The sequence below is a fragment of the Myotis nattereri genome, assembly GCF_964212035.1.
Source record: "Myotis nattereri genome assembly, chromosome: 20".
Taxonomy (NCBI): Eukaryota; Metazoa; Chordata; class Mammalia; order Chiroptera; family Vespertilionidae; genus Myotis; species Myotis nattereri.
Genome location: NC_138096.1, coordinates 5,071,243 through 5,093,006, shown reverse-complemented (window position 1 = coordinate 5,093,006; position 21,764 = coordinate 5,071,243). Strand labels below are relative to the sequence as shown.

The 21,764-nt window shown below is 46.8% G+C and overlaps 2 protein-coding genes across 2 annotated transcripts in view; both read right to left on the bottom strand.

The window, feature by feature from the left end:
• GPR137B (G protein-coupled receptor 137B) overlaps positions 1–21,764 on the bottom strand; it is a 499,787-nt gene that overhangs the window by 128,016 nt on the left and 350,007 nt on the right. The window lies entirely within an intron of this gene.
• RYR2 (ryanodine receptor 2) overlaps positions 1–21,764 on the bottom strand; it is a gene marked incomplete at its 5' end in the record, with an annotated part of 202,230 nt that overhangs the window by 61,744 nt on the left and 118,722 nt on the right. The window contains 10 exon segments of the mRNA XM_081114327.1: positions 918–999; positions 2,593–2,831; positions 4,012–4,072; positions 10,629–10,678; positions 14,947–15,068; positions 17,249–17,313; positions 18,241–18,356; positions 18,816–18,939; positions 19,327–19,402; positions 20,230–20,307. Coding sequence (XP_080970453.1) covers positions 918–999; positions 2,593–2,831; positions 4,012–4,072; positions 10,629–10,678; positions 14,947–15,068; positions 17,249–17,313; positions 18,241–18,356; positions 18,816–18,939; positions 19,327–19,402; positions 20,230–20,307 — 1,013 coding nt within the window.

Sequence of the window (21,764 nt, the reverse complement as noted above, 5' to 3'; positions counted from 1 at the left end):
TTTTACTCATATTCAAAATGTTAGTTTTATATTCTTCCAGGTCATTTTATCATTGCAAACCTGCACTAACAGATTCATAAACACTTAAGTTAAAGCTTTATATTAAATATGGTCTTTACTGAGATTGCTTTATTTTTCCCCCCATAACTCTTTTATTATATTGTAAGGATAGGAAAAAGGCCTTCCTTCTTCGCTGTGGTCTTCCACAATTTATGAGAAGCACCTGGTAATTAAACCCTCAGATTGTTGGCTCCTCTGTTCAAACTGTGGGACAACATAAGCTACTCTCGAGGCTACATTCTTGTATACCCTCCTCCCTGCTGTTTTTACAACTCAGATAATTTGCAGGAAGGCATCTCTAGTTAGTAGAAAGTTCCCTTCCCACCTCACCTTCAAAAAAAGCCTCTTTTAAACTCTTCATAACTTTTGCCCTAAGCATGTTTTATAGGCTTGGGAAAATACTGATAAGACACCTCCCTGGGACATCTGTTGGACTGTCTCCTGGAAAGCAAACACACTGTAACTCTTTAAGACAGCCCTGTAACCTGCTCAACATCAACACAACCCTGACCCCTTCCTTCCTTGAAGCTTGGCAACAGTCACAGCTTGAAGAGCAGGCCACCCCTTTGCTCCCAGCCCTATAATGACTAGCAATACACCGCCCTTACCTCTACTGGAAAGTAAATGCAACTTCTTAGCTGGGAATTCTTTCACAGCCCAAGTCACCAGCCAAACCTTAACATAAATCAAACTTACCTTAAAGATTGTGTATCTACTCCCAAAGAATCCATAAAATGAATCTGGTTCTTTAATTTCTAACTAAGGAAAAAGTTATTGAGCGAAGACTTTTTGTAACACTTGTAATAGTTATAATACTTAAAACAGTGATTGAGACAAAGTTAAATTTAAAACTTTACCTTTCCACATAAATACTCTTGCTCGTTCCCAGAGCATATAAGCTCGTCAGAATTCGATAACAGGACACCTGTACATCTTCCACTAGGGAAAAAGAGAATTGCACGTGAAAAAAAAACCACACTTGTTATTTACACAATGTCTAAGAAAGCTTCGCGAAAACCAAAATTCCATATTAAAGGTATGCTGATATTTTAATGTCTGAGAGAAACAACATAAGAACAAACAATATGTAAAAGGAAATACGAAAAGGTTTTCTCAAACAAAATTCTTTTCTGTCAGGATCTTAGAGCATTCTAAAGAAGCCCTGTGATTATTCAGAACATGATCAGGAACAATTTCTTTATAATTTTTCTCTAAGTATAAGAATAAAAAATTTCTTCAAGGATAAAAGTAACACAAGAGTAACTTGGAGGGCAGGTGGGTGTTTGACTCCTGTTCCCAAGGTATACTAGTATGAAGGCGGCACCTTTTACTTTAGGTCTCGATGAACCAGCATGAGAATGGTAGGGGACGGAGTGTGCTAACTATTTCTGACACAACCTGGCATGTGCAGTATAAGTAAGTCACTTTGGTGGTTTCTGCAGCTAGAGAATCAAACAAAACCTGGTAGATGATCTCTGACCCAATAAGATGTCTATTGGCAAGGAAATCTAAGAACCTTGAATTTCCAATTCTAACTGGGCTACTGTTTCCTGCAGGAAACACGACATCAATGGAGAAGCCACCGTGACCTCCAGACCGTTTCCATGGCCACACTGCAAGCAGTGCTCCCACTGCTTCCAGCAAACCCCGCAGCCAGTGTCCTTGTCGTCACCCAGCTCTGCAGTGGGTTTCGCGCAGAGCTGCACGCCCCTGGGACCTACACACTGCGTCTCAGCAGCTGGGTCTGAGACTGCACGGCAATGACTCGCACCTTCTCTCATGGTCATGTCAGCACAGGGCAGGACACTGGGGCAGGTCATGCGTTATTTTTTCCCACATAACCTTCTGCATTCTGTAGCTATATATTTTTTAGAAGATATTTTTATTGATTTCAGAGAGGAAAGAAGAGGGAGAGATAGAAACATCAATGATGAGAAAGAATCATTGATTAGCTGACTCTGCACGCCCCCTACTGGGGACGGAGCCCACAAGCTGGGCATGTGCCCTGACCAGGAATCGAAACGTGACTTCCTGGTTCATAAATTGATGCTCAACCACTGAGCCATGCTGGCCGGGCCTGTGGATATTTTTAATAATTACTGAATTCCAGCCAACAACAGCCGGTCAGATCCCCAATGAAAACAGACTGAAACCTGTTAACAGCAGCTGTGTGGGTGACCCAAGGTGACAGGTTATTTGGACACAGACTGGTCTCGGCAGCCTTCAGTTTGCTGGTCATGCAGCCATGGAAACGTTTCACACGTGTGTCCCGTGGTCAGACCACGTTAGCAAGTGCCACGGGAAGAGACAACACGGAACAGTGACGTTGGAATTGGCACCTGGACCGTGGAAGACTGTCATGCGATTCGGGGGTCTACCTCTGCAAGAACGGTTTCTGTAACTCACACTCAACCTAGAATGTTCTGCAAAACAAGCAGGTCAATGTTCACGCAGCGTTGGAGGGCCCCAGATGTGGCTTCCACAGCTGCCTGTGCCGCCTAGAAATGAGGCTCTAGGTGCAGGTCTACGTACGGATCAGGTCCTCCCCGAACTGGTGCTGGCCGATGTGCTCAAACAGGGAGGACAGCACAGGCAGCAGCGCCACCGTCGTGTAGTTGATGATCTGCGTGACGCCCCGCGGCTGGCTGCGGGTGTGCGTGAACTGGCCCTCCTTCAGGTTCTCCAGGGTCCTGTCCAGGTCCTCTGCTGCGCTGTCCAGAAATGCACTGAGTGCGCCCTTCACACTCTCCAGGCCGGTCTTCATGACGGTCCTGCGGGGGGACAGAGGGCAGGCGTGAAGGGAGCAGTGAGCAGGAACACACTCCGCGTTCTCACAGCACTCACTCAGTTGTCAGCCTTTTACATCCACTCAAACACTTCCACACACTTGGAGTTTAGCCACACTGCTCTGTAATTCACCACTGATCCTAAATTCCTTCATAGTCAACTCCAAGAGAACCTCAGAGCAGAGGGCAGGGCAAATGCCTAGTTTTCCATCTGCATTAGCAGGTCTCAAATTCTGAGAGTGTTTATTCTAAAACTAAGCAAACACAGCTGCTGAGCCAGTTCAGTTCATCCCAAATCCAACCGAAGGAGAATGTTTCCGGAGCAATGGCTGTGAAAGAAACATTCAATGGCAACTCCACCAAGTCGTCAAATGACACGGGAGTTCGGTGCTTTGAGGGGAGATGTGGAGTGATATACCAGCCTCTCCTCATATGCAGAAGGAGACTCCTGGGCCACCATTGCCAGTAAGAATGAAGGTGCACAATGGCATCTCCTTTCGCTGTTTATTATACAAAACACCTCAAACAAAGTTTTAAACACAAACCTGGATTATCCAAGGAATCATGGAATACTCTCTGTAAGAGACCTTGAGAAACTTTCACTTGGATTTGTCATGGGTAATAAATGAACTTAATGTGTGGCTGAAGGCTGAGTCGGTCATGCTACATGGGTTGACTCTGTTCAGACCACATGCTGGGTCGCCGGTCGTGTCGATGACAGGCAGAGAAAGGGCATAGACCGGGTTGGCTGACCACCACTCACTGGGCAGTCTTAGGCTTCACTCTACATCTGTAACCTGAGAGTAAACCCTCATGTTTCCGATAAAGTAAATGTTATCGCACACGTGAGCCGGGCAGGGTGCCTCAACACCCACATGACCTCCAGAGCTATCACTACCACTCTTCCCTCACAGGACACATTCCCAGCTCAGCCCTAGTTACACGCCAAGATGCTGCGGAAATTACTAAAATTTAACGATTTACATACAATCGTGAAAATAACAAAATGCCATTGTATTAGTAATTTACCAAGGATTCTTCTTTTCACCTACACCGAAATCTTTAGTACTGTCCCAAAGAATAGAATGAAGGCAAGTAGCCCATTTTAATATTCTCCAATGTCATTACGATACTCGCTGGTTTAGATAAAGATGGACCCGTGTACCTTGCATCCAGAGTCTGACCCAAAATGTGAAGACAGTTGACAATGGATGCTGCATCGTTTCCTAAAGAAGAAGAAGAAAAAAGATGTATGAATTGCCCTGAGAATTTACCAGTTTTCTTCCTTTCTACTCATAGTTGTGTTTCAAAAATTAGTCCACAGCACAACTCAATGTAATAGCTCAAACGGATCTCTGACAATCGAGTCTCACATGCAGTTTCCTGCTACGGTGGTTATGCGGATGTCAGTAGAGAAGCGGAGAAGCGGGCCTCGGCGAGGAGCTGATGCACTCAGAAGCGGTGGAAGCGCTGCCCAGGCTGGGGGTCTACTGAGTTCTCCACGGACCCCCCTCCACATACCAGCTCGCCTCCTTGTTAAATCACATTGCGTGGCAACTGTGAAGTCAGCTCACAGCCTTTATGGGATGAGGTGGCTGAAAGTCTAATAAATGGAATTCCAGTTTGATTACCCAGCGTCTCTGCCTTCTGATTGCATTCACCTGGATTCAGAGCAGCTCATCTGCCTGAATGCTGTTTGGTCTTTGGTGAAAGAGGAGCACCATGCTATTATGCAAAAAAGCATCAGGAGCTGAGAAAGCTAAATCCTACTCTCATGAGATACTTAACATGGGGCTGACTGTTCTTGAAAGATGTAATCCCCTCATTTTGATTAACAGAAATGTGAATTATACAACCACTACATATATATTACTTTGTGATAAGAATAAGAAAAGCAAGTCCAAAGTTACAGTGATTTGACTGCTCACAAGATAGTCTGACGTTATGATGTCTTTATTCTGTATTCTATGTATAATGTGTGTGCACACTTTTTTTCCCTCACTGTATAACATTTTGTCACTTCCTGGATCCTGGGGTTAACAACTCCAGTCTGATTTTAAGTTTTTATGACATTTGAGTATGCTATAGTCTTTATACAAAAAAGTGTCCTAAAATGAATGAATTAAATATACATGGAAACTAATACTTGCTTTAGAAGGGCAGCGAGCCAGTTCAGTGACATGATACAAATAACAAAACAAAAAAAATAAGGCACTCATTACGGAGCCTCTGAGTACTTTCAGAAAGGTCCCGTTCATCTTGTGCTTGGTGCCTCAGAATTCCTGATGGTAACGAAAACAAAACGAGCAGAAGGGCAGGATTTGTTACATCCCTTTCTATTGGCTGGTGGGAATCTTAGGGCTTGTGCTGTAGTCCCTGAAAGTGTCATTCATTTCATTATTCATTCACTCAATAAATACTGGTTACATACCAGACACTCTCAAACTTCAAGTAATAAGCAAAACAGCGTTCTCAAGGTACTTGCATTTTAGTTGGGATACAGATAACAAACAATTCATCAAAAATCAGCATGTAACATAATATCAGGCCACAGTAAAAATAGGTAGCAGAATATAGGGATTAGAGCAACTGGAGAGAGTAACAAGGGGAGTGGTTAGGAGGCCGACCCAAGGAAGTGGGAAATGACCAGAGCTATTTGAAGGAACAATGAAGGAACAGACCGTGCATGCAGCTGGAAGAAGGGCCCAGGCAGAGAAAACTGCAGGTGCAAAGGCCCTGGGGCAGAGAATGAGGAAGTGAAGTGGCTGATTCGGGCAGATGGGGAAGGAGATGTGTGACGGAAGGAGGGGGAGCCAGGGGCAGTGCCCTGCAACCGGAGCAAGAACTCTGGGCATGTTTCTTAGGTGCAACAGAAAGACGGGTTGTGAACAGATTGGAATCTGACTGATATTTTAAAAGGATGAAATCCCAACATGCAAACCTCTGAAAGGCCGCGTGACGTGAGCCAGGACACTCCTGCGGTGCCGCCAAGGGGTTGGGGGTGAATTTGATCAGCATATCAGCAGGGAAGACATTAGGAACATATTTTTAAGTTTTTTCTTATGGGTTAAATGGGACACTTATCAGCTGTTTTTATTTTATTTCCATTTCTCCCTATCTTTCCTACCTGCCCCCTTCCCCTTTTTCTCTTTGGTTTTCTTTTGTCTTCAGCCTGTTCAGCAAACTCGGAGTTCTTGTCAGGCATAGGACCTCACTGTTTGGTAAGGAGACCCCTGGACAAGCACCCGCACGCCCTCACGGGGCGGTTCCCAAGCAGGGGGCGGTTTCTGAGGATGCCGAATAGGGGTCAGACTTCCCCCCAGGCTGCGGATACAGCAATAAGCCCTCAAAGAGCTGAGCAGTCTGGGACAGAATGAGATGTTAACCCAGGGACATCACCAGAGAGGAGGAGCAGGGGCAGGAGCCGTGAGCATCACAGGCAGGAGAGGCCTCGGGAGGTGGGGAGGTGGCCTGAGAGCGGAGTGTCTGGCTGGAACTCTGAAGGAGGGACAGCTGCCTCCATGGCGGGGGTGAGGGATCGGCAAGTGAATGGAATGTAGGGGACCCTGTGCCAGTCGGCAATGACAGTACGTGCCGGGACCTGGGCAGAAAGGGAATCCACACGGTCAAGGAGCAGAGAGAGGACATGAGGCTGAAGCACAGGGAGCCGCAACTTGCTCAGGGATGCGAACGGGTTCCCGGACTAGGGACCAGGCACGTGGCCAGATGAAGAATTCTGGTCTTTATTCTAAAGAAATGGGAAGCCACTGGATGAGTAGGCGTGCACATGAGGCTGTGTTCTGGGAAGACCGGGTGGTCTGCGGGGATTCAGAGAGAATACAGTGCTCCCTGGCGGCAGGAGAAACACGACACGCCTGCTGGTGGCCTGGGGAACTGGCACGTAAGAAATCATTTCTGCCCCCACCTCCTGGAGAACGCCCTGCACACACGGACGTACAGTGCTTTGCTGAGTGACGTCAGGAAGGCATTAGGTTTATTTTCATAAGGAAAAGTGAAGCCTCAAGAAGTGCCGCTGTGCCCCGTGCCACCATCGCTGCCCTCGCAGCCTGACCCCGCCTCCACTAAAGCCGCTGAAAGGCTGCCCTGGGCTGGAATGCGAGGGGTTTGTCTTCTCCAACTGCCTGGAAATCAGGGATGAGAGTTCCTGAGCAGCAGTGTGTGTGTGTGTGTGGGGGGGGGGTTAAAGGCACTCGCTCCTCAGTCAGCAATGGGTCATCAGTATGAACTTACAACCACTAGCGAGCATTCCAGAGTCCAACAGCCAAGCCTATATGTACACAAGATGCTGCTTTTTCATTATTTTCCCCATAAACCGTTTTAATGGATACATGGGAACTACTGTTCTGTGGGGAATGAGGCCTGTCCCCCTTGTTAAAACCTTACCTTTTTTTAATATAAAAAGAATGGCATGAAAACACTAATGTCTTTAATTCTTAGAGAGTGTGCTTCAAAAGATAGGAAATAATTGGATTAAAGATAAACTGTATTAAGTCCAAGTTTTAGGCTTCCTCACTCTATAGATTAGAGATCTCTAATCGCCCTGCCCAGTGTGGCTCTGCTGGTTTGATTCCCTGTCAGGGCACACACCTGGGGTGCGGGCTCCATCCCCAGTGGGGGTGTGCAGGAGGCAGCCGAACAATGATTCTCTCGCATCATTGATGTTTCTCTCTTTCCCCCTTCCGCTCTCTAAAATGCAATAAAAAAAAATTTTTTTTAAAGAAAAGCATTTCAAATCCAGGACAGACTTGTAGATTTAACTACCATTTGGCATCCAACTTGGATAAATATTCCATTACTTATCAAACTAGCTCACCACAGGCACTGCCACTAGCTCACCACGAGTGCCACCAACAGACAAGAGTCTGGTCCCCTGGGTTTTGTTTTTAAAGCTCCCCTTGGTCTCAATTGCACTTTTCTCACTCATTTCATGAGTTAGGAACATGGCTCTCTCTACACTTCACCTTTGCTCAAAGACAAAGCCAGAGAATTATTTGTCAACTTTCCGTCCTGCCTGGAACCTCTTCCAGGTGAAAGCTGTGCAGTTATAGCTCACCTGGCACTTGAACACTCATCACCCAACACTGGACTGATACGTGCCAGAGCTCTAAGATTAGACTACTTATTTTAGTCTGGTTCAAAAATAAAAACCGAAGTTCAGAGACAGCAAGTCCTTGTCCAGATCAGTCCGTTGGCTTAGTTACACACATAGGACTTGCACCTGGGTTTTCTGGCTCAAAGCCCACACCGTTCTCTCCAGGACACCACGAGTGTCTGTGCCAGGTTATAGCTGCGTTGTCTAAAGGTTACGTGTCTAATGGAGGTGGGTAGGGGGGGTGAGGACATCTGTAATAATGTCAACAATAAAAATAAAGTTAAACCAAGAGGGCACCTGCAGGTGCTTCGGCATGGAGTTATCGGGTGCAGGGGTCAACTCCATCCCCCAGGACTCAGGGGAGTGTGTGAGGAACTCTCAGCTATGCCAGCAGTTCCCCGACAGTTTCCATAAGGCACCCTGGTTGCACATGCTCTGCGAGTGTGAGGGAGTGGGCTCCTGAGTGTGAGGGTTGATAATGCAGTGTCAAAAAACAACAACAGAAAAGCTTTCAGTAGCTATTACAGAAATAAACACAGATTAAAGATAAAGCGTTTAAATATATGTGTATATATTTAAAAAACAAAAAATAAAGTTTACATGTCTTAGACTTAAAGATTCTAATAACTGGACATGTCTGTATTATAGTATGTTTGGCCTCTTGGAGTTTGTTTTATTTTACAGGAAAATGCCAAAGCAAATTTGAAACAATAACAGATATCAAAATAATATAAAGAATTCACAAAAATATGGTGTTGAAGAACAGTTACATAGTAGCTCTCCAAAAAGTTCCTGTTAAAATTTTTTTAAAAATGGGTACAGACACAGGTGACATTTCACAAGCTATGGCACCAGGCTGTCCTGAACACTTGTGTACTTTGCTGCCTGTGTGGAATACCTCAAAAATTATCAAAAGGAATTTATAGAGAGATAACCCAGGAAACCAAGCGTTTCCTATAGGTAATAAGTTAGAAGCCACGTAACGGCAGTATTACGCTCATTCGTAAGAATGCCAAAAAGCGCAGCTGAGCCCTGGCCAAGCGGCTCCCTTGGTTGGAGCGTCATCCATACACCGAAAGGTTGCAGGTTTGATTCCCGATCAGGGCACATAACCAGGTTGCCGGTTTGATCCCAGATTGGGGTGAGTACCGGAGGCAACCAATTGATGTTTCTCTCTCCTCTCTCTCTCTCTCTCTCAACATACCCTTGGGTTAGGATTAACAAAAACAGTACAGCTAGAAACCTTGTCTTTATCAAGCTCTAGATGAGGTCACACTCCCTAAAGACAAACGGAAGATGTTGGAATCCACTGTTATTGTGAGAAGGTGAAGGAGTACATGAACATTCTGTATGAAATGTTTCTCGGTTGAAGAGAAGTCCAACCAAAGTCAGTCTCCTGGAAATTATGCAGCAGATAGTGTCTACCCTGCCCTGGTGGCTCACTGCTTAGAGTGTCATCCCCGGTTTGATCCCTGGTCAGAGCACATACAAGAATCAACCACTGAATACATACATACTAGTAAGTGGGACAACACATCAGTGTTTCTCTCTCTCTTTCTCTTCCCTTCCTCTCTCTCTCTATAATCAATTTAAAAAAAAAAAAGAAAATGATTTCCACATTAATTTTGGGTAACTGAAACATTAATGCAAAAATTGAGGCAATCTATACGAAATATAACTTATAATAACTAAATTTAAGAACACCAAATATTGGATGCAATTATAATAGAAACCAAATATGTCAAGTAATTATATTCAGAAACTATAATTTCTCAAAAAATTTAATGTTTAGAATTTACAAGTTATTTGTGTGTATTTATGTATGTACACACACACACACACACATATATATACCTATTCCTCAGTTACTCACTGTGCCCTTGATAGAACCCATAGTTTTCCCTGTAAATGGAGTTAAGCTGATAGCACCTTTCTCAGTGCACTGAATGTCTTGTTACTGAGGTCACCCTAACTCTGCTTTGAAAGCTCACATATGGAGCTCGCGTGTACTTGGCGAGCTGATGACAGCAGATGGAGGGAAGTCCCACTTGGCTAGCCAGCCGTGCGGGTCCCCTCAGCAAGGACACGGGGGAGGGAGTGCCCGCCCTGCACGCGGTGGAGGCAGGTGCCAGAGTGTGGACTTCAGCTCGGTGAACTCAGAAACCAACAGAAACTGACTAGGGGCCGAGCGGTTCTAGAAAAGTCACTTTGGCTAAGTGAATCCTTGGCCTCGCTGTCTACTCTGAGGCTCCATGTCTGAAATGCAGTCAGCATGCACATTGTAATCCAGAGCATTAAACTGAAGTGCAGGGGAAATTTTTTCACCTATAACAGCTCATTACTGAATCGATCCGAGATCAGCAAACACGCATTCAAGGTCCCTGTTCTGCTGCTCTGATATCAATGGCACGCACTGTGGTCCCCAGTCCCTTGCTCTGTAATGGTACAACCTTTGGGTTTTCATGTGAACAGTGGACGAGTATAAAAAGCTGGTCTCCCATTTCACCACAGGGCAGGCTCCTGAGGAAGGACCTGCAGGCCCAGGGCCAGGCCCAGGACGAGCACATGCAGCCATGCCCACGTGCGCGCATGCAACACCGCACACCACACAGTGCTGACGCGAAGGACCCGGTGAGGCCATGCGGGTGCTTGTCCAGGGGTCTCCTTACCAAACAGTGAGATCCTATGCCTGACAAGAACTCCGAGTTTGCAGAACAGGCTGAAGACAAAAGAAAACCAAAGAGAAAGGGGGAGAGGGGGAAGGTAGAAGAGACAGGGAGAAACGAAAATAAAATGAAAAAAAAAAAAGAAGAAGAAGAAAAAAGAAAAATAAACAGCTGATCTATGAGCTGGAAAAAGCAACATGATGTCACGCAGAAAGTACTGATTCTCCAAGCAGAATGTGGAGTAAAGGTATTAAAGAAAGTTTCTGAGTGCATATCTTTAACAAACATGGTTAAAAAAGCACATATTGTAAGAAACAAAAAAAAATTGAAAGCAAAGCTAATTAATATAAAAGCAATCTATATGAAACCCGCAAAAATATAACTAAAGAAAAACCACAAGGAAAAGATTTATCTGTCCAAATATACTATTGAAATTATAGAATTGGTGGTTGTTATGGACATTATTTAACAACAGAAATGTGGTGCTTTGGGCATAAAACATTACGTTACGCTTGGACTTTGCCTCTCCCCAATCTTGAGCTCTTACACATAACACTCCCGTCCCACCCAACCAAGCATTTCCCAAAGGCCGTTCCTGAATTTCTGTCTGCATCTGTCTTCCCATATAACGGACGTTGCCCTCACATCTACCTCTGCACTCTGCGGAGACACAGTCCTGACACTGTCACCTTGGACAGGGATGTGACGGCACCACCCACATCCAGCCCGACTTCCCAAGCACAGTCAGCGCTGGTCCTGACTGCCCTCCTCCTGGCACAGCTCTCCCAGGACCAGCGTGGCAGCATGGGGTACCGACTCCACCAGGGAATAAACAGGGCAACTAGCTGCTCGTGACAGGCTGGCAGAAGGGCCGAGAAAATCACACCTGTGATGCTGACCTCCCCTAAGAGAGTGTGGCCTCATATCTCACTGCAGTAACAAAGTGGACTCCTTTATAAGTGAAAGTCATCACACGGGGGAGTCTCTCCAGTGCTGGAAGTTCTAAACAGCCATCTACTCGGGCAGACACCCCATTTCATGGCATCAGCCCCTGCGCTGTTATCTGGACAACAAAACAGAACACGAGCAGCCTCTCCAGATGCCTCACCACAGAGCTCCACATGAGGGCTGACCGCACCAGGATCTGCCTCAGCTGAAGGGGAGCGACCACATCTCAGAACTGCACACATTCTGGATTTATCTTGCGATACCGTTTACCTCTCACTAGGGGGTGCTCTCTGGAGTCCTGGGGAAACTTCCTGAAACATGCTGAATTTGCATGCAGCACAAGGGCTATGTTTTTTCCCGAGTAAGCCAGACCTGGGATACTCTGCTGTGATGTTAACCAGAACTGCTCCGTATCCCATGCCGTTAGGTGACACTTAAGTCTGAGACCCTGTCAGAGAAAAGTGACCTCTTCCATCAGCTGCTCCTAACAGTACCTGATGAGCCCCCTGTGAGAATCAGCGACATATAGAAAGCTGGGCCCTCCTGTGCTGTCACTGTCAGGGTGTACGTTTGTTTGTTATGAGCTCTGGCCTACACTTTCTCTAAAAATCCTATATAATAAAAGGCTAATACGCAAATCAACCGAACGGCAGAACAACCAGCTGCTATGATGCGCACTGACCACCAGGGGGCAGGCACTCAATGCAAGATCTGCCCCTGGTGGTCAGTGCGCTCCCACAGGGGGAGTGCTGCTCAACCAAGAGCCAGGCTCATGGCTGGCAAGCACAGCAGCAGTAGTGGGAGCCTCTCCTGCCTCCGAGGCTGCGCTAAGGATGTCCGACTGATGGAGCGGGCCTAAGCCATCAGTCAGACATCCCCCGAGGGCTCCTGGACTGCGAGAGGGTGCAGGTTGGGCTGAAGGACCCCCCTCTGAGTGCACGAATTTCGTGCACTGGGCCTCTAGTATTTCCATAATACTTGGTCCTCTCTCTCTCCCCTCATGACTAACACTGGAGAATTTATGTGGGTTCTCCCTCAGCATCGCTACTCACTCGCTGGCTCCAGCACCCCTTGCTGCCCTGCCACTGCTCCCCACTGAGCACCCTGAGGGCCTCAGGACTGATCAGCACACCGACCTTCTCCATCTCCATGTGGCCTCACTGGCTGTGGAACCTGTGACACTCAGATTCAAGCATTTCTCCACCGAACACATATTTCCAACTTTGGCTAGATCTCCAGATGAACAAGCTGCTAATAGCCAATAAATACCAAACCAAACCTAACCTCTTCCTGAAACTGGCCCTTCTGAAACTCCTCCAGGGTGCCAGTGACACAATAGTGTCGATTGCCCAGCCTGGCACCTCAGCACCGCGCTGGCCTGCCTCTCTACTTGCCTGGTTGGCTGTCTCTCTCTCTCTCACACCCAGCCCCCCTTCCCATTCACACCGTGCCCTCTACACCCCAGCACTTCATACAGCCCCACCTCCATGCATCACCCTTATTACATGGTGAGTTCCACGTGTCTGCGTCATTCAGCCGTACTTCTGAGTTCACTACAATTAAGGACTGTGTCCTTGCATATCCCTGGGTTAGGACAGCACCATATCCAGGGCCAGGACAGTACCGCGTCCCAGGCCAGGAAAGCACCATGTCCAGGGCCAGGAGAGCACCGCGTCCCGGGCGGCATTCAAGAGTCTCTGCAGAAGGAGCCCGAGGGGCCCCGCACCGGCAGTGACACTTGTGTTACGGGGCCTCCACCGCCTGCGTGGCCCAGCCCGCCCTTCCGCTCCCCTGCTCCTGCCAGAAGCACCGGGTGGTCATTCTCCCCTGGAAGAGGCTTCAGTGGCTTCTCAGTGCTGATCAATTAAGTGAAAACATTAATGAAAATTCAAAAGATGGAAGATGCCAGTGACAACAGTTAATGCCAATGACAACATTCCACAGTGAATCCACATTCCCTGACCTGCCCTGGTACCAGACGGTGACGCTGCTCTGGCTCCCTCGGTGAGGGTAGGTCAGCCAGGACGAGAGCCCTGTGGTCCGCGGGCAGTTCTGGGAGTAAGACTGACAGTTGCACGGAGGCAGCAGACAGAGCAGGCGCGGGGGAGAAGCGGCATGTGTGCAAGTCTCTGTATTGTTCCTATGTCCTCTGGTTGCTTTGTCTCCTGATTTATGTAACTGAGCAGCGTCTGTGTGACTGCTGCCCTCGGGGACACACTGTGTGTGACAAAGGCTGACTGGGCCCAGGGAGGACAGGGACTCTCTGCAGTGGCCCTGGGGGCACGGGTCAGTGGGAATCTGGCGCCCTGCGAGCACTCACTGTCCAGGGGGACCTGGGCCCAGGAGCTGAGGAAGGCCAGTGAGGTGAGTGGACGCCCCTTGGGACGTATTCACTGTACATCAGTTTTATCAACACTGCGGGGAGATTTTTATTTGACTGAGTTTGGGGACATTTTAATGCTGTTGCAATCCTCTATCACACGACTGGCTACCTACCAGCTGGAAAATAGATAACGTATCTGAGTAAAGAGATGAGTTTAAAATTCCATTCAAGTCCCCATTCCCAATGTCACTAATGCAGGAGTCTAATTCTTCACCCTCTGTACTCAATCCCATCTCCTCTATCCGACAGGCTGGCACGGCACTGCCATCCAGCATATCATTAATGCCGAGCCCAAGGAAAGCCCATGCCTGCTTCGTACGGGTGAGGCATGTCCAGGAATGTGTTTCCGCTGCGGCTAGAGCTGGACCCTGCCCAGACAGCGCAGCCACGAGGAAAAGGCTCCCTCAGGCAAGCTTCTCATGTGCACGTTCTGGGAGAATTCTGGGTCCACGCTGGAAACCCCAGGGCAACCACCAGTAAATCTATGACGAATACTTAGATTTAAACGAAAATGAGAAAGCGTTGCTACCATGACAGCTAGAGCAGGGCAAGGGGAATGCTCGGGAAGGCTGCACTGACTTCACTTTCATCCAAGAGTTGACATTATTTTTTTTTAACATTTAAAATTATAACTTTTGTAAACGGGATTTTGCCCTCCTAAAAAATTAAGGCTGGTAAAAATATGAGATCGGAACGAATTTTAATAAATTAATGTTAAAAGCACCATCTTTCCAACCTCCTAATACAGGGTCGCTCTCCAGCCTCCACCTGTGAATTGTGTGGGTATTTTAGTGCTTCCATTCAGCAGCGAATACAGAAAACCTCACTGTCTAGATCACATGGGTTAACCTGCAGAAACCCTCATCCCCAGGGTCTGAGAGCAGGTGGATGACCGGGCAGAGGCACTGGACACAGCTGCTCAGGCCAGCGCTCCTTCCCCAGGGCGCGCCCCGCTCCGCCCCCCAACAGTCTGCATGCACAGCTGTTTACCTTGTCACCATTTCCTTCTCCTTGTTTGACGCATGTCCTCCAGAGCACAGCGGTCTGCTCGCTGCAGACAGGAAGTATAAACGATGGTTTTTGAAATACTGATCAATTAGAGGCAGGACAACCTGAAAGGAGGGAGAAGAAGACAGGTGTACACAGTGGAGTTTGGGGGGGTGAGTGAGTGCTGAGGCTGGAGCAGGCAGACCACGTACACATGCAACAGGTCCCAATCCCCGAAGCCGCACCAGCCCCCCACCAGGGAGTGGCTCTCACCTCGCCCTGCTCCTGCCAGTTCCTGTGTGTGTGTGTGTGTGGGGGGGGGGGGGGTTGGGGGGGCGGGGACTTATGAGGGATACACTAAATTGTCAGTTGTTTGGAATGATTTTTAGTATTTTATCAAAATGAAATATTCTTAATAATCCATAAATGCAGTTTGGTCGCAATCAGTGACTGCCACTTATGGGGCCTCTGCCGCGTGTGAGGACGGCAGTGACATCTGCAAGCAATCCACCCGGTGAGACTCTGTGTGGCAGTGCCATCCCTTCTCTGCAGGTGCAAACTGAGGTGTAGACAAGGCGTGGTCCCCTCAGAGTCGCCTCCCACTTCCTGCGCCAGCCCTGGGGGCCTTGGGTGACCTCCTCCCGCCCTGCCCACTTAGCCACAGGCTCTGCCCGGGCCATGCCCTCTGTCTGCAATGCTCCTCCCTCGCCCGCGACAGTCCACTCCCTCCTGCAGGCCTCCTCAGGGCTCTTCCACACGACGCCCTTGCTCACTCCTCAACTAGACGAGGCCTCCCTATTCCCGGCTCTTGCAACACCCTCTGCAGTTTTCCACTCTCTCTGTGATCTGGGATAGTCTCTCCCGCAGAGTCTCTGGGGCACAGAGAACAAGAAACTCTTCCGAGTTTGTTCCCCCTCAGTCTTTTCCTGGACCCTGTGACCACCACCTCGCAGGGTCATTTACCACGAAGCACCCATGCTGAGGGCTCTGCTGGGCATGTAACAACCAGCAGACCAATGTTTGTTGGACAAATAAATGAAAAAAGTAAGACTAAATGACACTCCCAGCACTGAGACTCAAGTCTCTCTCACTACATTGTCCCCTACACGGTGGTGCAGAATATGTATACAGGATAGGAACATGGCCGTCTGGTGATCTTCCTAGAAAGTTGAGACATTGCCCGAACTTAGTGATTGGCATACGATAGGTGCTCAACAAATATGTGAATGAATGTGTCATAGGTCTAGTAGAAATTAAGCCACACTAGGCACCTGCAAACAAAATCACTAGGTTGCTGAGGACGCGGGCGATGCAATACAAGGATGTCTTTAAACAGGGTGCAGGCCATGAATTCAGCATCCCCACCCCTGACTACCCAGCGGATTGCGTCACAGTGAAAGACGCGACAGGCAGTGTGCAGCTCAGAATAAACTTCGGACGCCTCGTGCAGACCTTGAGCAGAAGACCAGACCAGAGAAATCTCCCTGACAGTAAAAGGCACAATTCTAAAAACATAAGGCGGGAGCCAAATGTAAGTCAATCGAAGAATGTGCCATTTTGCAAACAATTTCTAATGCGAGGACTTTGAAAGGAAATTGGCAGACGTGATTCGGTCTTTGGGTTCATTGCAACATCCTGTCCACGGGAAAGTGTCCAGGGCATTCCGTGTCCGTGACAGAGACATGCCAGGACAAGGTCTGACACCTGACAGGCCAGGCACAGTGCAAACACAGAGAAAGTCAATAAACTAACATGGAAACTTGACAACAAACTCTGCACCTTCCCCAGTGGCTAAAGTCATCAATGCTCTGGGCAAACAGCAGACTCTTGATAAACTGTGTTACATGGAATGAACACTCAGTCTCTGACCAACAGGCGGTCTCCGGGCCTCAGCCTCCCCATCTGTAAGCCAGCAGACCTAGGCCCCACCATAAAGGTCCTATTGTGACTGTCCTTTTCATGTTCCCGGTTACAAATCAGCTGGTGTTTTTCATCTTTCTGAAAGACATGCTCAACTAAAAATGTTCAATCATAACAACATTCCAATACTAAGAAACGGGTATTTTCTTCTATGTTGTATGATAAAGCCGGAAAAGGAGAACTCTGTGAACTAAGGCAGGGAGGCAGAGCGAGCTGCGGGAGCCCATCGCCCACAGGGTGCATGCAGCTGTGGGTGCCACGATCTGTGGGCTTGAGAAGAAGTCACACTTAAAGGCAGGTGCGTTCTGAAAAGAGGCGAAAAGCTAACGGTGTCCTCTGTAAGCAAACACACGGAAGCGAAAACAAGACGGACTGTATACTGTACTTTAGCAAAGAACTTGATTTCTTGCTCGTAAGGGAAACGCTGTCCTTTGCCTCTGCAGCCGCCATCTGCAGACAGGAGAGAGTGTTCAGGAACATGGGCACGCCCAGCATTCCAATCCCCACCCGCACGCAGAGTTCCCAGCACTGAGGAATGTGCTACCCCACCGACTGGACGTGAAAAGCCAACCAGAAACACACAGGCTAACTTTGGCAGTGTAGTAAGAAATAAAAAGGAATTTAAACAAACGGCCAAATCAATTAAAAAGCGGCTGAGCAGAGCCCGGCTATGTGTCTGTGAGCACAGGCACCCAGCGCAGCGCCAGGGGCTCAGTGGCCTGGAGAGAGGAATGGCAACAGAACGAGGACGACTGCCCATCTCAGCAGCAGGTCCCACAGCTGGGCTGAGAGAGTGCCTCTAAGCCGAGCGACTTCCATAAGCAAAGCAAAAACACCCAGGTCTCCCCAGGGCCCACAAAATGATCTCGAGGTTCAGAACTGATTGACCGAAGGCATTTAGCTCAGAGGCGGCCTTTTCCTCCCTCCTTCGAGCATGCAGAGGGGGCTTCATGCACGCAGAAGAGGGAATGATACACGAAGGACCATCGTGACGTGCAGCACATGGTGCAGAGGGAGCAATTCAGAGGTAGATACGGGGTTTTAGTAAAATTCGTAGGCAGAGCCTCCATATTTTTAAGAATCAAACTAACTTGCCTGAAAAAGTTCTTTTGCAAACAGAAGTCAAAACCATCTCAGAGATACACTATCAAATCTTAGACACATTCAGGGTAGTTTTTAGAAACTTTAAACAATATTTTGTAATATCACAACAATGTTCTTCCCGTGAATAAGTAAAAGAAAACAATGGCGTTTTAAGACTTGCTAAGTTCATTTTTGCTGTCACTTTTGCATTAAATCTCTCCCACGCGTGTCACGCAAATGGCTGGGTCCATATAAGGGACTGTTGGCTGTCGGTGGCAGGACCGAGGTACCTACCAAACTCCAAGATATACTGATGGGCTTCGTCCACGTAGCGGATGAGCTGCTGAAGGAAGCTGTAGGCAAATCGCTTCTCAATCGTAGGCGCGTCCAACTCCAGGTCCTTGAACCCTCTAGAAGAGCGAATGAAAATGGAAACCAATACCCACAAGACTATTAGGAGGTAAATAGATAGTTAAGAAAATGTTATGTTACATATGCTAATTTAGACGATTATTTAATATTCTGTAGCTAAAGGCAAAAGTGAGATTTAGTTCGTAAGGACTATTTTGAATACGTAGATGTAAAACTGTAGCTAATAACTTTATTACTGTGCAATACACTTTATTACGGTGCTGCCTTTAGAAAAGCAGAGCGTCATTTCTGCCTGGATAACGGGTGGGGAGTAACAAGCTCTAAGAACTGTGGCCAACAGCGACGGGCACTGATGGTTCTGATATGAGCGTCTGAGTGCAGGAAATCGTAGCGCTGAGGTTTAATCAGGTCGCTGACTTCACTCCTGGCCTTAATGAGCCTGACCGGGACGTATAACTAGGCTTACAAGGTGACTGGCGGGGGCATGTGGCTTGTACCTGGACACAGCGTAGCCGTTGATCTGCAAGAACTTGAGGATGTCCTGTGCTTTCTCCCGGTCCTTGGCTTTCTCTTTGGCGGTCAGCGTATCGTACGGCACCAGCAGGGGGTGGTTCCCGCCTCCTAAGAGAATGTCCAGACAAGAACACACAGTAGCAGCGGGGAGTCATCTGGAATGAGACACGCTGCCTATGTCACGGGGCCACAGCACGGAGCGCCTGGGCCCTCTCCTCGCACGAGGATAAAGGGCTCACGCGGGCTCTTCCCCCCAGCGCCAGAGTGCTCCGAGGTGACGGCCATGGGCCTCGGGAGGCAATGACACCGTGAGCACCAGGCTCTCCTGACAGTAGTGCCCACAGCGCCTGCAGCCACGGGAGGGAGAAGGGGCTGGGCTCCCTCCCAGCTGAACATCCCAATCATTTGAAGGTGTAATGGCTCAGGTGCTAAAGCATCTATTTCACCCCAGCAGTGGGACTCTGCGTTTCAGTGAGGATTTTTTTAAAATATTACCTTTGGACTCCAGTTCCATTTTCTTCTTCTTTGCCCATATATTATGGTAGTTTTCAGCCATCATTTCTGCCATAGCCTTAAGTGAACAAAATATTTAGCAACTCAGTTATGTCTGAATAAGTAGAAAAGGGTAACTTTGTTTTCCAATGTGTAATATGAAAGCATGCTTTAAATTAATAAGTCAGAGTGTGTTGGTGATAAAGTACTTCCAGAAAATAATCAAACACAGCTGTCTTTCTTGAAGTCTGACTCCCAGAGGACGGGAATGATGGGGAAATGACAGAAACAGTGGAGGAGATTTGAGGGGAATGGTCACTGTTAGTTTTAATGTTTAAAGACACGTGTCTGATTAATTCAATCATGGAACTTCAAATTAGCTATGAACTTCAATAACAAAAAAGTATTTACCACTTTTTCTTTTAATTTCCAAAGCTTCGGAAGATAACCTAAACCTTATTAAACACCGAAGGCAGAGAACATCAGAGAAGTAGTCTAGATTTTCATCTCAGGGCACACACATAAATTAATTGCTAAAATGTGTGGCACACCAAAAAATGTATATTTTTTGCCAATTTGACAAAAATAGGTGTAAGTTTGATTCAGTCACACTGAGACATGGAAGCACAGAATAGACCAACTGAGGAATCTCAGAGGGAAGGGAGAAGAGGGGACAGGAAGAGATTAACCAAAGAATTTATATACACATGTGCATAACCCATGGACACAGACAATAGTGCAGGGAAGCCCTGGGGAGGGAGTGGGAAAGGGGTCAGTGGGGGGTATCTGTAATACTTTCAACAATAAAGATAAATAACACACACACACACACACACACACACACACACACACAAAACAACAACCCATAAGATTTGCAGAATATTTTAAATAGTAGCCAATACTCACATGCAGGTCCCTGGACAGTGTGACATTGCTCATGTCAATGGCCCGGGGGCTGTACCCATGAGCAGCATCCACAGAAACCTAGACAATTCGTGTGAAAAGTAGTATCTCATTAAAACACCCTGCGGAGAGAGACTTGCAAGGTTCTACAGAAATATAAGGCAAACAGACTTCCACACACACTTCCTCAGACAAAACTGGCAAGTATCTACACAAACAGATCCCACAAACATATCTAGCAAATTAAATTATATTTGACAATTACTTGTGACTGCATACCAATCCCCGGCATCTTCCAGGTTGCCAACTCCAAAAGCTAATCATCAGCATTCAATTGTGCAATGATTCTAAGATTCCAGAATGTTCCCTTAATCAAAGGATCTTTGTGTTCTTGAGTTTCTTACAAATTCTACTTGGCTGCAATGAACTTTACTCTTTCTCACATAACAATAATTAATCAAAGAGGTCAATATTTACAAATGTCTTTATGAGCTAAATGTTAAGATAAAATATAACCAGCTTTTTACTTTTAAAAGTATAACATATATAGGGTGTCCCAAAAAATATATACATACTTTGAAAATTATTAATTCCAATGGGTTAAACCTGAATAGCAAGAAACATCAATTGAGCTATCTGCTGTTAAAGTGTGTATACATTTTTTGGGGACACGTTGTAGTATTCAATGATTTACAAAGATGTCCTATAACCAGAAAGTTTCCTTAATTTTTAAAGTTTTAAATTTATAAAATGAAACATATCTTCTTATCAACGGTAAAAAGGTTCCGCTGTCCTGTGCTCTGATCACATTCCTCCAATGGCATATTAGGTGACAGTGTGTCATCCTATAAATCTAAAAGTATACCTTCACATATTTCACAGTACAGATGTATTATTATATAAATATATATTGGACATACTTCATGATGTATGCATATTGTTATATTTCATATGTATACTCTCTTGTTAGACATGGATAAACATGAAACAAAATGAAAGCTACAGTAAAGCGCATATCTGGGCTTGTGAAACCAAAGGCTGTTGCAGGCCGCCACTAACAAGGGGCTCCTGGCTGCACTCAATTATCTGTACTCCTACTGCCTCGTACTCAGTCTGTGCTCAGTATGTGTTAAAACACATGAAAACAAAATGTAGTTTGAAACGTGTGCACGCACAATGAAAAGGTAAAATATGCTTTTACAGTTTCCATTTACATGATACCTACTTAAGAAAACTTTAGGTAAAATATGCCCAAATCAGAACTTAATCTATTTAAAAGTGTATTTCAAATATGTATTTCATGTGTTTTTCCAAAAACATCTCTATAAATGGCAATATAAACATAATGGTCTGTGTACCCAGATACAGTGGCCTGAGCAGCCTGGACAGGGACAATCACAGACTTAGCTTCAGGAAAACGAAAGGACCAGAGCTGAGAGTTGGTGTTTGGTCCGACCTTGAACCCAGGTTCTCCAGGTCTAGGCTGTGCCTCCTGGAGCAGCGGTCGCCAACCGGTAGTCCGCGAGGTCCGAAAGGTT